At 37.3% G+C, this 14670-nt stretch overlaps 1 protein-coding gene across 2 annotated transcripts in view; it reads left to right on the top strand.

The window, feature by feature from the left end:
* The window catches only part of LOC143341983 (uncharacterized), a 174801-nt gene extending 161549 nt beyond the window's left edge, over positions 1 to 13252 (top strand). The window contains exons 7-11 of one of the 2 annotated variants that reach the window (XM_076765445.1): positions 3068 to 3225; positions 4707 to 4841; positions 5966 to 6171; positions 8399 to 8620; positions 11033 to 13252. In XM_076765445.1, the coding sequence (XP_076621560.1) occupies positions 3068 to 3225; positions 4707 to 4841; positions 5966 to 6171; positions 8399 to 8620; positions 11033 to 11128 (817 nt within the window). In that variant the 3' untranslated portion in view covers positions 11129 to 13252. Of the gene's footprint in view, positions 1 to 3067; positions 3226 to 4706; positions 4842 to 5965; positions 6172 to 8395; positions 8621 to 11032 lie in introns of both variants that reach the window. The other variant, XM_076765444.1, reaches the window with a different exon arrangement.
* Positions 13253 to 14670: the final 1418 nt, after the last annotated feature.

Here is a 14670-nt window from a genome sequence, read left to right on the forward strand (position 1 = left end):
GAAGGGAAATTCGTTTGAGCGATAAAGAAATGAAATAAAAGATCGCGGGGCTATAAACAAGCAGAGGGAACGCAGACGCGTTAAATAGGAAAGAAGAGGCCCCGCGACGGTCCTCGAGAAGGGAGAGAATGGAAGGATCGTTCTCGAAGATTCGTGGAGAAAAAGGGAAAACGCGAAAGTAGTGAAAGTAGAGGAACGAAAGGGGGAAACAGAAGGAGGCAGCGTTGGAGAAGTTTTATTTCAAGGGAGGCTTCGGGGTGCAAAAGCTGCAGAACGGACGGAGGAAGTTCGTAGCCGGATAAATACGAGGGGATGCGATTCCACTTTTCTACTCCTCTTGTTTCATTCTCCCTCCCTTTATTTCTCTGGCTACGTGTCTGCGTCTGTGTCCGTGTCCTTCTCTTTCCCTCGTTTCTACAAACCGAACCTCTGCCAGCTTGGAGTTTCAGAAGTGCCTTGTCACGCGACGCGACAATGTCTCCTCGATTTTATCAAAAGTCTAAACACACCCGATTAAATTCAGTTAGGACGACGCACGGGCCAGACGCCTTTTGAATCGCTATCGAGCGCCGTGAGCAGCCTGAAAGTTGATGGGATTTCGAATGAATTAGCGTCGGGAAGACGAGCTTGTCGTTCGCTAGTTTTATTAGAAGTTCGACGAGGTTCGCTCCAGTCTCGAGCCTTTTAATCGAAAGGCTGGCTGGGAAGCGTGCGGGGCACGTTCGCGTGCAAACACGTACTGCCGTGCTTTAGCGTCCAAACGAGTTGATTAAATGTGTAATTTGTACAATTCTCCGTGGAAACTTTTTAACTCTTTTGTGTGCGAAGGAGTTCAGCGTTTCGATGCTAATCGTGGAAATAAGAGATCGCACAATTACACATGGAGGGTCTACATTAGAGAACGTACCACATTTCTTGACATTTAAATATTATTTTTCAGTCATAGGAACGAGAAACAGAAAAAGTCGATGTAATTATTCCGTTAATTCAAAATTTACTGAAGATTTTTTGAAGTAAAAAGTTGCTTTACTTGGCATAGTAAATGTAAAAATGAAATGTCATTGTTTCTATGACGGTAATTTTTATTTGTAAAATTGACAGGTGAAATTAAAGCAGAATTAAATTTTCGCTACTGTGATTCCCAGTTATGGTCACGGTATTCGAGAAAATCGAAGCAGAGTTGTCGGGAATAACAAGTTCAAAGCATTAGCGTTGACTAATTACCGCGTATTATTGCAGAGATTCATACATCGTTTTAATTGGTTGCCTCGTTAATCGTCGCGTGTACATATCATGCGACGATACTCTAACTGTTACACGTGACTCGAAGACAAGCAAAAAAATATTCGATCGAACATTCGCGCTTGTAAAAAAATTCCCCACTACGATCCAAACGAGTAACTGATTATTCTATCCACGGTTATTTATTAATATACACTGTGTACATCTTCTTCTAACATTTTACGTGTTAATGTTTCGTATTATAACGTCAATATTGTGGCTAAGTTTGGATACATACATGTATACACGAGTGTCTCGAGGTCTCAATATACCGTGGAAATTGCACAATGTAAACAAATAAGCACACACACTATCCTGTCAAAACATTTTGTGTTGCAACAGCAACGGTAATTGCTATGATTTATTAGTAATATGTACAACAATGAAGTAAACTTTTACCAACTATTATTTACGATAAAATTTGTTTGCAGTCGATACCATAGCTACTTCCAGAGAGAAGTATTATTTATGAACAAATGCTGGCTAGTAATTATGCAAACATCCCGTGTGCAAATTTCATTTTAGATAAAATAGACAATTTGTAATCTAGTCTTATCGTACACTAGTCGTATAATTAATAGGAATTCCTGAAACTTCTTTATGTATATAGTGTCAAAGTAAATGTTAAAATAAACATAGAAGACAGTAGAAATAGTAATAATTTATATGCTCATAAGATAGGGGATGAAATGCCCTTTAAAATGAGCGTTTGTACGAGTCGATAGCTTTATTAGTTCCGGAGATATAACAATTTTTGTTTCAAGTTGAGCGTCAAAGTAAATGTCAAAATAAACATGGAAGACAGCATAAATTAGAATAGTTGATATGGTCATCGGATAGGGGATGAAATACCCTTTAAAATGAGCGTTTGTACGAGTCGATAGCTTTATTAGTTCCGGAGATATAGCGATTTTAGTTTCGCGTCGATGCGGTGGCTAGTTCCGGAGATATAAGAGTCCGAAGCGTTTGTTTACTACGGCCTTGTCAAGGCCGTTGACCGCACGTGACCGTAGTAAATAGTAAACGTGACGTCACTCATTCACTCGGTCAGTGGGTCAACGTGCGACAAGGAGGTACGACGCGACGCGTTAGACAAAGACAGCGATAGTCGAATTAAGAAAAATTACCTTTTACATAAATTACGATATCTCGAAAACGGAAAGTCCGATCGACAAAAACAAAAAAGCATTTTAAAGGGGAAGGTTCACCGCTGCTAATGATTGCTTAATAATAGAGAAAACACTAGTACTTTCGGAACTGCAGACTTCTAAAGTTTTAGTATTTTTAATACGCGTTAATGGCCTTTCGTAAGACGGAGAGCGGAATTTTAAAAATTACCCCTTTACATAAATTACGATATCTCAAAAACGGAAAGTCCGATCGACAAAAACCAAAAGCCATTTTAAAGAGGAGGCCTTACCGCTTCTAACAGTGGCTCAATAATTAATAAAATACTAATAGTTTCGGAACTGCGTCCGTGTAAAGTTTATAACGTAAAAGAGAAACGTTGCAAATGAAAATGTTTGTCCCCAGGGTGAAAGGTTTTTAAATATTTTTTTTGAAATCTCAAGATTACGAAACGCTAAACGAAATTAAAGTTTAATTAGTTGAGAAGTTTATATTCTTTTAAGGTACACAAAGGCAAACAGAATTTATTCTATAGTTTTTATTTGATTCCTCGCGAGTAATCGAACACCTTCTATATTAAAACGCGAGCATGACTAGTAAGACAATTATTCTAGATTATTTGAAGAATTTCCATACTAAGTTCAAAGTTTATGTTCAGTTACTATGCGTCGACTGCTTTTCCGCCCCGTTTGGCACCGCCGCTGAAGAGACCCCGTTTGATGCCGCCGACTCGATCGCAGCATCCGAAGCAACAGAAACAACAACCAGCTGCAAACACGGCCACTGTTCCGGACTTGAACCAGCTGAAAGTATACAGTGAGTACCGCCATTTCGTTGGATATGAAACGTCCCAGAATCCTGAAAAAAAAGAAACACAATTTAGGAAGAATGTTTTAACCCTCGCGAAAGTACCTAGTTCCGCGATAAATTCTCTTAGAAATATTTTGTTGCGTTTCTTTTATAAGTATTAGGTGTTTATAAAAAAGCAAGAAACGTTAGAGAAATTGGTAATAATAGAAACATAGTTATGTTTATGTTTGTTCCGTGGAAAAATCATAGAATATGTTCATCGTAAAGTGTTGTTTAATTGTGCAAGAATTGTGATCGCGAGCGTGTACGTCGTCGAGCTGTAAATATGGGTAGGCGTGAAAACGGAAGAACGCGATAAATGTATTTGTCACGGGACGAGATCGCGACAGTCGAGTACGAGCCACGATTTACGTTTTCATTTAAAAAGTTTTAGATTATCGCGCATTCGTCGACTAGAAGCGAAAGTTTTACAGTTAAATAATCGCAACGGACGGTGTAGCGAGTAATTCATCCACCGGATGGGATTAAAATTTCCTGTAAACACACAGGATTCCAACGGTGGTTCGTGAGAAACAGTAGAACGGCTCAACAATTTTATTCTACGGAGTTCTTGATTAACGAGTAACGTACACACTTTTAATTAACAGATTCTAGCACTTTTAATTAAGTTGTCGATCAGGAGTATAAATGACACAGGATTTTATATTAATTTTATCCCCTTTAATGGTCTCTGTTTGTACAGTATTGTTAATTAATTAGAAATATAACTGGTTGAACTTATTCAATTCCGTTTCAAATTAAAGTTTAAGAAATCAATATGCTCTTCTGACTTGAGCAATTAGCGTGCTTTTAGTAGTATTATATTTCAGAAGTTGTTTATATTTTAAACTTGTCTAATTATTTTTCCTTTGCTTCAATGATAACGCCAGCTGCATCGATGCTACGATGCAGGTTTTCTGATTCTGGAAAGAAAACTTCGTATTTCGTATCATACTCGAAATCAACATTTTTTAAACGAAGTTTTCCATTTTATTTAAATGGAAATATAATTGATTTTTTCGAATAAAGAGCGTTTGGTGAACAATAACGTATACAAGTATAGAGAATCCCCCATTAAATAATAGCCAACCTCCTTAATTAGCGAAGACGAGTCAATTAGGCATGACCCATTTTTAATTGAGCGCGAGGGAGACGTTTCTGTTCGGAAAATGACCTGATTAACACTTAACAAACGAACCATGTAAATTTACGTTTTCAAACAATCATTATTCCCTGAACATGCGTCCATGAATAGTTACTAACGATGCTCGTGTGCAATATTAGACATGAAAGTAAATTAAAATAAATTTATTTAACGAGACTGCAGTGGTTTAGAATGTAAAAAGAATCCGTCCGTTAAGCGTTAACAAGTTTAAACGATTTCTATCCGAAAGACGAGGGTTAAATCGAAATTAATCGAAAGTTTACTCCCAATTTTCCTGTTTCAGGCAATCCGGATATCCTGATTTGCGGCAACTGCAGGGAAATGTTTACAGACTTGGGAGAACTGCTCGAACACAAGCGAAATTACTGCAAGCTGCGGTTCACGTGTAAATGTCACACCTTCAACGGAACAGCCCCAAGTATGTATTTGAAAGAAAAGTTAAAGGAAGCCCCGTTTAGGCAAACGCCTCGACCGATCAAGTTGCCCTTCCTCAAAGGGTTCTGAGATTTCCTACGCGACGCTTCAGCCTTTAAGAAATTTTCCAATAAAGCTTCGACTTTCGTTGGAATTCGAGGGCGCAGCCGGTTTCGAAATACAGGGTGTCCGTACAATTTCTATCCAGTTTAGCGAATGCCAGAGAAATACGACGTCCTCTTGTTAAATAATTAAGTGGCTGCATTCACTGAATAATTAAAAGTGAACTCGGACGTGACGGCCATCGGTATTCTTAGACTTGTGTTAACAGTATTTTCTAGGTGAATAAATTTAAATCGGTAACGTGTGGTGATATAGTTGGCAAAGTTTCCACGAACCTCTGCGTTCATTCTACTTTGCTTGTACGTTTCATCTACGTGATATTAACCCTTTGAGAAATTCTTTTCTAATACGAAAACACAGTTTTGAGATCGTATTGATTCTCGACTCGATTCAATTTATTCTAAAGGTTTTTGAAATAAAATATATATAATTTCGATTGTTCTGCGAAACTGGATATGTATTTTATGGACACCCTGTAACCACTCAGCCCCGTTACCTTTCTTTCTACCGCGTTGAACGGAGCAGGTGTAAAAATGAAATTCGTACCGGTTCGAGTGGTTCCTCTCCGCGAGGAATTGTATTTTGGCATTTTATCAGGAAATGCAGCTGCGACCGCTTAGTAGTTTGTTTAGGGTAGAGAAATCGAATCCAACTTTAGGAAAATGCACAGGTATTCGTCGATTTTTAGTGGAATATAAGTTTTAATAAACAAATTTTATCAAATTACGAAATATAAAAATTTCCCACTTGTAAATATGTACATTTTTCGTTTGAATACCATATTAGATGGATATACGTAATTAAAACATATTAGTAAACATTGCACTTGAAGTTATTCATGCCAAAGAACGTCAACTATAATTCATTGACATCGTATTCATGAGTGAAATTTTGGATAAAATCGTATCCGTATATACGTGTAGGATAGAATCACAAGAATTTGAATAATTCGTGTATTTATAGCACCGAAGCGGTTAAAAGCATAAAAGCATTTCATGTCCAAAGGGGATTCTACGACAGCCCTCCTCTGCGTTCTCTGCAAAGTATCGTTCCCGTCAGCATGGGAACTGATGGTTCACGCTCAGGCAGCTCATATGATCAACATTTACGAGCTGGGAACTCGACCTCAGAGTCCAAGATCCGCGCCCAGCCCTCCGCAAAGTCCAACCCAGCATCAAAAAGAATCATCACCGTCGCCCCAAGACTTTCAGGTGAGTTTCGCTACAAATTTTCCACGAGTTTCACCGCTGCTTCGAAAATAAACATTTTCATTCAATCGCGTGCACGTCCCAAAATATTAGATATTTTCAATTTATCTAAACAAAATTTCCTCTTTATTCTTTCACCGACGTAAATACGAACATCGAACACAGGGGGTATTGAATTCACGGGGAAAGTAATTCCCCTCTAATGGATATTTCGTTATTTTTGTTGGCCAAAAAGCGAAGTAGCGAACGATGACTGAGCAGTCTTATCAGAATGGACACCCTTGGTTGTAAAGGTCTGAAAAGAAAATGAGACCTCGTCTATTCGCGTAGCTTTAATTCCTGAGATATTTCCGACCGGGGCATAGTCCAGCGATCGAGTTATTTTCCGTCATTCGCGAACCGCGATTTTCCTTCCATTCTTTTCACCTTTTCTCTCGAGTTTTTTTTTTTAATTCCCGACAGTAAAAATCTTTACTTCTCTGTATCTTCGAACCGAAGGTGAACCGTGAATTTACTTCAGAAGTTTCGAGGCGTGAAGTAAACACAACGAACCCAGACTTCCTTGCTTTTATGGAAGAAATTAATTGGACGTTATTCGATACATCGAGCACCGAGAAAAATTACTAAAAAAGCATCGAGCTCGAACTGAATTCGATATCAGACGATAGAAAACGATATACCCTTGCTTTGAAGAGACTATAGTATTCGTAGAATACGTTTCGGGAGATTATCGTCCTGGCTTCTTTACGTCGCGTGTCTTACGTATTAAGGAATCGAGAAGATTGCATCATCTTGTAATGTCTTTCGATAAAAACTTTGCAGATACAGTTTAAACTTTTTTTAAAACTCTTGTTCTTGGCGCGATAACGTGCAAATGACTTTTAAGTTTATCACCATGGTGAATGACTCCCGAAAGGGAAGGTATTACGACATGGTACAAGAGTAGGTTGTATAAAGAACGTTATTGAAGAAAATTTTCTTCTTGCACTCCGGAAAAGACTACCTTCCGAATCATTTTTCACGGACACGTGATCTCCAATTTTTATGCTTGGCTTTATTTATCGTAGAAATTTATTTAGAGCAACAATAATGTTTCTCCAATATTTTAAATCAATTTTTTGATTATTTTCTGCGAGGATTAGAATTGATCGTAAAATTGCATCGAATGAGGAGTAATAATGACAATGATGTCAGTCAATTTAAACAATACAAGTTCTCCGGGTTGCAAAGGAGAAAAGTAATAATATCGTCGTGCAAGCTCGGTGCTTAAGACAAGGTTTCGAAGAACCGGAACGAAATTCTATAACAAGAGAATGAAAAGCTGTCGTCGTAAGGAACGACATACAACTTGGAAAAATATTACTCCATCATATGTTTCTCTGTCGATATGTCAATTCCAGAGCACAAACAAGGTATACGGATTGACCTATCAGGAACCGTGAACCTTCGTTTTGGATCTCGGTATTCGAGTACCTTTTTATTATTTTCACTCTCAGTGACACGAAGCATCGAATCTTATATAAATTATACTTCGTTTCGTGTAATAATAACATCCTCCTACGTGGAGACTATCTGCTAATCGAATTAATTTTTTAAACGTTCAAATAATTACATTTCTGTAGTATCGTGTAAACAATTATTTGACGAGAAATTTTTTTATTTATTTCGTGACAACGAAGCTCATTAAACGTGAATATAATTTATCAAGATACGTGATTTAAGTAGAATAGTTCTGCTTTGGTCAGACGTTCGAATAAAAATAAGTAACAACACTTGAGATCTTAATTGTTACTCTCTGACGTATGTTTGGTTAATAATCCGTGACACTTTTTTCGTAACAATCGTGCGAGTCAAGTGACTCGCGGCAACCTCTGAAAGGTTCTTGTAAATTTCTGTACAGCTCGTCTCTCAGCGTCGCCATTAGTCGTGTCAAGTATGTTCGCATAAGAGTACGTGTTACACGCGACAATGAAAATTTTGTTCCCCGAATGATAAATAATAATCGTTTGATTTACGGTAGAACACCATTTATTGCGCAAATATTTCGTTCGTTCGTTAAAAAGTCAGTCATAAATTGGAATCTATTTTTTAAATCGGCGAGCAAAAGCTTACGAACGAACCTGATATTTGTATTGTTGGGAAATAAAATGTCTACGGTCCCGTGCAGTGCTTTAGACGTGGAACGTTCGAACGTTAAACGTAATCCATCGTTCCATGTTTGTTGCAGCAGGAAACCAAAGCGTCCGATTGCGAAGAACGCGCCGAAGAAGAGGATTTAGATGGACACGAATTAATACCGTCCCCCGACAGTGGCAAATCAACGGATAACGAGGCAGCTCTGTCACCGATTAAACTACGATCTGATGTGAATGGACTGGATCACGAAGAATGCGACGAACTAATGCACGTCGAAAACACCACACAATCTTGCATCATGCACGCTCTCAGCATTGTGAGTATCGTTATCCTACTTTCCTAATTGCTTGTCTTTACAATCTTTTAAACGATTGCTTTATTCCCTTGACAAGAACATCGTTTCGTTCGATTTAAAATAGAACACCGAATTGCACAAATGTTTCTTCTTTCCGAAGTAATCGTAGAATATTCTAAATCACTATATGTGACTGGAAATACAAAAAATGTTATCAAATGGCTGGAACGTTATTATACAAATTGTTTAACGTAAAGAATAGCGTCCCAAGTTTGTTTTACTATTTTCTACAAGTCAATTAAATTTAGTTATAGAGGACAATTCCATAGAAAATCTGTTTTGCATTAATTTTCCATTTAGAAGCAAAATAATATACTATTTATATAAAATTCTCTTTTAAATCGAAAATCGAGTAATAGAATTTAACAGAAATATTATGAATATTGATCGTTTATGAAATATGAGATACTGAAAATACTGAAATACTGAGAACGTTTATTGAAATATGATACTCGAATCTGCGAGTGAATAAATTCAATTCCGACCGAATACCTTTATTTCATTCCTGTGCGTTTATTAATTTCATACTTTGTAACGCTTAGACGATGCTGAATTAAATCGAAAACGCATAGACTAATTTTTGTAAAATCGATTCCAGTTTTCGCAGTAAAAAGAATTAATTCAACCATTGCTCATAGAACATTGACAATTTAAAATACGATAACCGGAAAATGAAGGTCGGTAAAAACCTTTTTAATCGAAACTTTACAATTTTTAAAAATTTTTTAAACTAGGTATGCTTTCTGTTATATTTACGAATCTCTTTTTATTTTAAAGTATAAGAGCTGGTCGAGTGCAACGATCGCGTATACTTTTGTAATTCGCGTCGTATTAACAATAAACAATCGTAATGGACTCTATCGCGGTACAGTTGTTAAAAGCGATCATTCGATGATCGTTTCCATCGCGGCGTAATCGTAAAACCATTGACGTGACGGTATTCACGCGTGTTGTAACTCGAGACGGAAGCTCTTCCTTCCTGCAATAAATCACACGAGGACCGAACGTTCTCTCGCCTTGTGCCATTTCGGTTTTGTATTCACCGAGACGATCGTTGCCAAATGGTTTCGCGAAACCGTCGTATTCGCGTAATCACCGCGCGTAAACGCGTTATAGCTTCCAGGATCGCGTTCAAAGATTTCTGCGGGCCGTATTCATTCAACGTCGTGATACACGCTCGAAAAACTTCATTGCAAATCCGTGATCCTTTCAACCAGCGGCAAACATTTCCTGAGACGAGCCGAATAACATAAATTTGCAACTTCGCCCTGGAGGTTGTACCGGAGAATTTCTCTCGCGCGTCAAAGTATACAAATGCTTACGTTTGAAACTTTTAACTAGTTAGATATGTATATCATACTGTGGAGAGTTTAAAATAATGTGGTATACTCAGCTATGTGTACAAGTCTCTCTTAAAAGTATCTGGTTGAAACGATTGCCTCTCGTTACGATGAAAAGAGTTTAGGGAAATTGAACAGAGAATTTATTAAACGCAAAATTACTTTTTAAATTCTGAAATTTCTCGAGTCGAGGTATTCTATGATTTCTGTAGTTTTTCTTGATCTGTATACCCCGCAGAATTATTTTTTAATTTTATTAATATAATCTCAAGATTCTGTGGATGAAATACTATTTTAGAAATTAACGAGAAGTATTCTTTCCACGAGAAACAATTACTTTTCATTGTTGTTCCAACTCAGTGTTCTGTATTTTTAAAATCGATTGGAAATTCTCAATGGATGAGACTGATTTGTAACGAGATTTCACGCGCTTTATCCTCGAAAGTGTATTTAAGCACAGATAGATAGTATCAAATGCTGAGATTAATCCGCGTACAATCTACGACAATACGCAAACAAATTAGCACGGTTGCATCGCATTAATAGCACCGTGTGAATCCAGAAATAGTAATATCGTGATTCTATCGTGAAATTCGCTTATAAATAATTCTAAACTCCCGATAGTTTCCCGACACCAGCATTAAAATATTTACACGTTCCAATCAAATGTGCAGATAGAGTGCTTGATTGAACTTTAAATTCGTTTTAAATAATAACATGGACGAAAAAGATTTTATGTAAAGGTACATCTAATCCTTAATTTACACTGCAAATCCACTAATTAAATCAAAATTTTTTACTCGATTGTTTAAGTTTTATTTAAATGCACTATCCGCAGAGGAATATTTGGTATTTCGTTGATACTTTCTTTTCGTTTATTGTTATTTGTCTGCAGCAGAACTGACAACTCGCGGGGGAGTTCTTAATCCTGGTTTTCCCCGTAAAGCACTCCGGGCGACCCGAAACTTTTGATAATTTTTCTAATAGCTGTGTTCATCCTCGCTTATATATACTCTCACCTTGTGCGTTACAGGATTCGTCCTTGGAACTCAACTCTGACACGAACTCGAGGGGAAGTTCTGGCCCAGTCATGGCGTTGACTAATGGATCCTTGTCCGCGAAGGAATAAGTCGAGAAAGAATTAGTCATTGGAACACGGTTCTCCCTGTCCGGGGATTTCTGTACCAACGCCACCAACGAGACATATCGATCTCCTTTAAGGATAACACACCCGTCTGTATATAGCTTAAATGCCTAACAAATAATTCAGGGTCGTCTCATGCCAGATCTGGGACCTATTTTGGCGAGTTCAGTATCGATGGATCGCGAACCGTTTCGAGGATCCGACGAATGGGAAAGATTTAAAGCGTTTCGCCTTCGTTCGCGTCCGTCTTATCGATTAATCCCGTTTTGCTCTCTTTTCTTCTCGAACTTAGCCAGAAGACGAATCGTTTTTGGCGAGCTTCCATTCAGATGAAAGTACCGATTCCTGTTTTTTCCCCCCTCACCCCCCTCTTCTTTTAGTTTCGTTCGTTGTAGACACGTTCCCCCAAGTACCCGCGTTCGAAAATTTTTACAGGCACGATGACTTTTCGCAACGTTCGAGGAATACGATACCGTAAGTTGGGGCATCCTTCGCTCAAAGTTTAATCATTTTCTACCCTCCGTAAGAATATTTGAAAGAAACTATTTAATTGTTTCTTAGAAAGAGAATTGAAACTTGGGATAACTTTGGTCCGAAATTTGAAAGAAACTATTTACGAGAAATCGACGAACTAATTACGCGAATAGAAGCAATTTTCACGTAAAAAATTAACTTTTTCCTGTTTCGAACGATAATTACCTTGATCGAGTCCTAAAAAATTATTAGGTATTTCTTGTCTGTGATAAATGTTACATTTCTTATCGATCTTAGACGCAAGCTTGCTTTGCGGGAAACGCGTTTCGAGAGATTCGTCGCGATTGTCCGACCGCCCGAGGGGCGGGCAAAGATTTTTAAGTAGTCAGCCGCGATGACTCTTAAGTAGAAGATGCAACGTTAATGGATTCTTTTTTTAACGTCGTCGAGAAATAGGTGAAAACCAGGCTGTCCGTTTGTGGTAACATTTTATGAATGTTGCAAGTTGACTGCTGGGCGTCGTCGACGAAGCAAACTAAAAAGGAATATTGTTTCTCCCAGAGAACGTTCCGTTTCTTTTAATATTTTAAAAATCATTAACTATATAGAATTCGAGTTTCAATCCTTTGAGAGCCCCAAAAAAAGAAAAAATCCTTGTAAAGTTTACTGGAAAAATTTTGATAAATTTGCAGGTTCCTCCATTTATTATTTGGTTTTATTAATTTATTCGTGAACGCGTGAATATGCAAGTAATTTTTTAACAACCCTTGACAGATACAATAAAAGTCATGCAATAGAAGATTAACATTACGATGGACTAATCGTCGTAGGAGTGCTGAAAGAAAATGTTTGAACACAGGTAAACACTTTTATTCGATCCTAGATTTTTAAACTAAAATATCTGTGTTAATTCTGTTCTAATTTTGATACAGATGTTTCATAATACGTAGCCCTAATTTTAGATTTTAAAAAATTTTATTGAATATGTCCCTCCTGATAATCCATTCTCTAGTTGTTTTAATTTCGATACTGTTTTATTGGGCAAGCAACAGCGATCTGTCACTAATGAGCATTAATATATTATTAACGAAAAGATAGAGTAGTATAAATTTTCTGTGCAATCGTATTTTGCAGCTAAATTAGTCTGCATTCTCCGATCTACAAAGACGATTATAAATAAATTCGTCTGTTTTGCCCCTTGAATCTTTTAGCTCGATAACAAAAGTTAATTTTTATTCGAGTGTCCTGTTCGTAGACGCTTAATTATTTAGAACGTTGTAAATATTAGTATAACCTTAAATTAGTGTAATGGTGGTTGTTACGTTTCGTAAGATTAATTAGGGAAAATTTGATCGAAACGCTTTAAATTTTGCGTAGAAACGCGACTCCGCGATGGCTCTGCGATCTGATCGATACGAATTAGCCGAATGATGCTGATTTAGCGTCGAGCTGACCGCCATTGATATTATTAAGACACTTTTTGATCCGAGTAGTAACCGAACAAGGTGACAGCGACTGATCGTATAGGGAGAGAAGATGAATTATTTAATTTCCCCGGTAGATGATATCCATTATGTAAACTTTGACATCCGTAGGATCGAACCGATATGGTACTAGACGCGTGAAAAATGAAAAGCATGGATTCCCGGAATTCTATCGATCGCGAACAAGATAATTAGCATATCAAACGTGTATTTTTGATGACGTATGAGTGCGGTTTCTTTTTCTCCGGCGAAACAAACAGAGGCAAGCATCGTCCAAATTAGCGTAACTGATCGAAAAGGAAGAATAGAACGAAAAGAACAAAAAAAAAAAAAAAATAATAAAAACCAGAATCTATTACGGTTACTAATAACTACCGGCTACGTACAGAGATAATGGTGTTTAGAACTATAACTAACACACTTTTCGGAAAGGTGAACCGTCGCGTCGGTTCGATCGATTGTCAAATTCAAACGGAAACACGTTCTTCACACCATTATTAAACATTGAACCGCATGCTGATATACAGTACTTTAAATAGTTACAGAAAGCCTCTGAGAACTTTGGAAATGTATCTGTTTTCTATAGATAAAAAACTTGCAGTGTCATCGAGGATTCAGAGTTTGCGTCATTATTTCCACGTGATTATACAGGGTGTTCGGCCAATCCTGAGAAAAATTTTAATGGGAGATTCTAGAGGCCAAAATAAAACGAAAATCAAGAATACCAATTGAGAGTTATTAACAATTAAATTCAAAAATTTCAAATCGTCTTGGAAAAATTATTTTCGTTTGTGGGAGTCAATTACAATCATTTTTGGTCATTACACGTACCCCCGAAATCCTACCCACTTCCGAGAAAAAAATTCCTTACCGAAAATGTAATGTCTGACCGTACCATTGATATGTTTCCCTGAAATTTTTCGTCGAAAAAAAATTTTTCCAAATCGTTCTAAAAAAATTATTTTCGGTTGCGGGGGTCAATTACAATCATTTTTGGTGAATAGACATACCCCCGAAATCCTACCCACTTTCTAGAAAAAAAATCGAAAAGGTGTAAAATTTTTCGACGAAAAAAAAAAATTTCATATCCTTCTGGAAAAAATTATTTTCGGTTGCGGGGGTCAATTGCAATCATTTTTGGTCAATAGACATACCCCCGAAATTCTGCGCATTTTCGAGAAAAAAATTCAATACCAACGGAACTTTAAACGTTAATAACTTTTTAACAAAGCCTCCATCAACAAATCGGTATTCTTAATTTTCGTCTTATTTTGGCCTCTAGAATCTCCCATTAAACTTTTTCCCAGGGGTGGCCGAACACCCTGTATACTGTGCGAGTTAGTCCATTGTTAACTGTTCGATTTGATTTTAGTGCAACTTTGTTCTCTTCGAAATGTGAGAAATTCGAAGCATAATTCGGAGCGTAGCAGCAGTCGGACAATCGAGATCTAATTGTCGTTTAAAATGCAATGGTTATAATTTTTCCAGACGGTAGATTTATTTTTCAACGTAGAAATCGAACCAAAATTCAATTCTACGCGTTACTGGCTGCAAAACCGATCAGTTGCT

The sequence above is a fragment of the Colletes latitarsis genome, chromosome 5, assembly GCF_051014445.1.
Source record: "Colletes latitarsis isolate SP2378_abdomen chromosome 5, iyColLati1, whole genome shotgun sequence".
NCBI classification, from domain to species: Eukaryota; Metazoa; Arthropoda; class Insecta; order Hymenoptera; family Colletidae; genus Colletes; species Colletes latitarsis.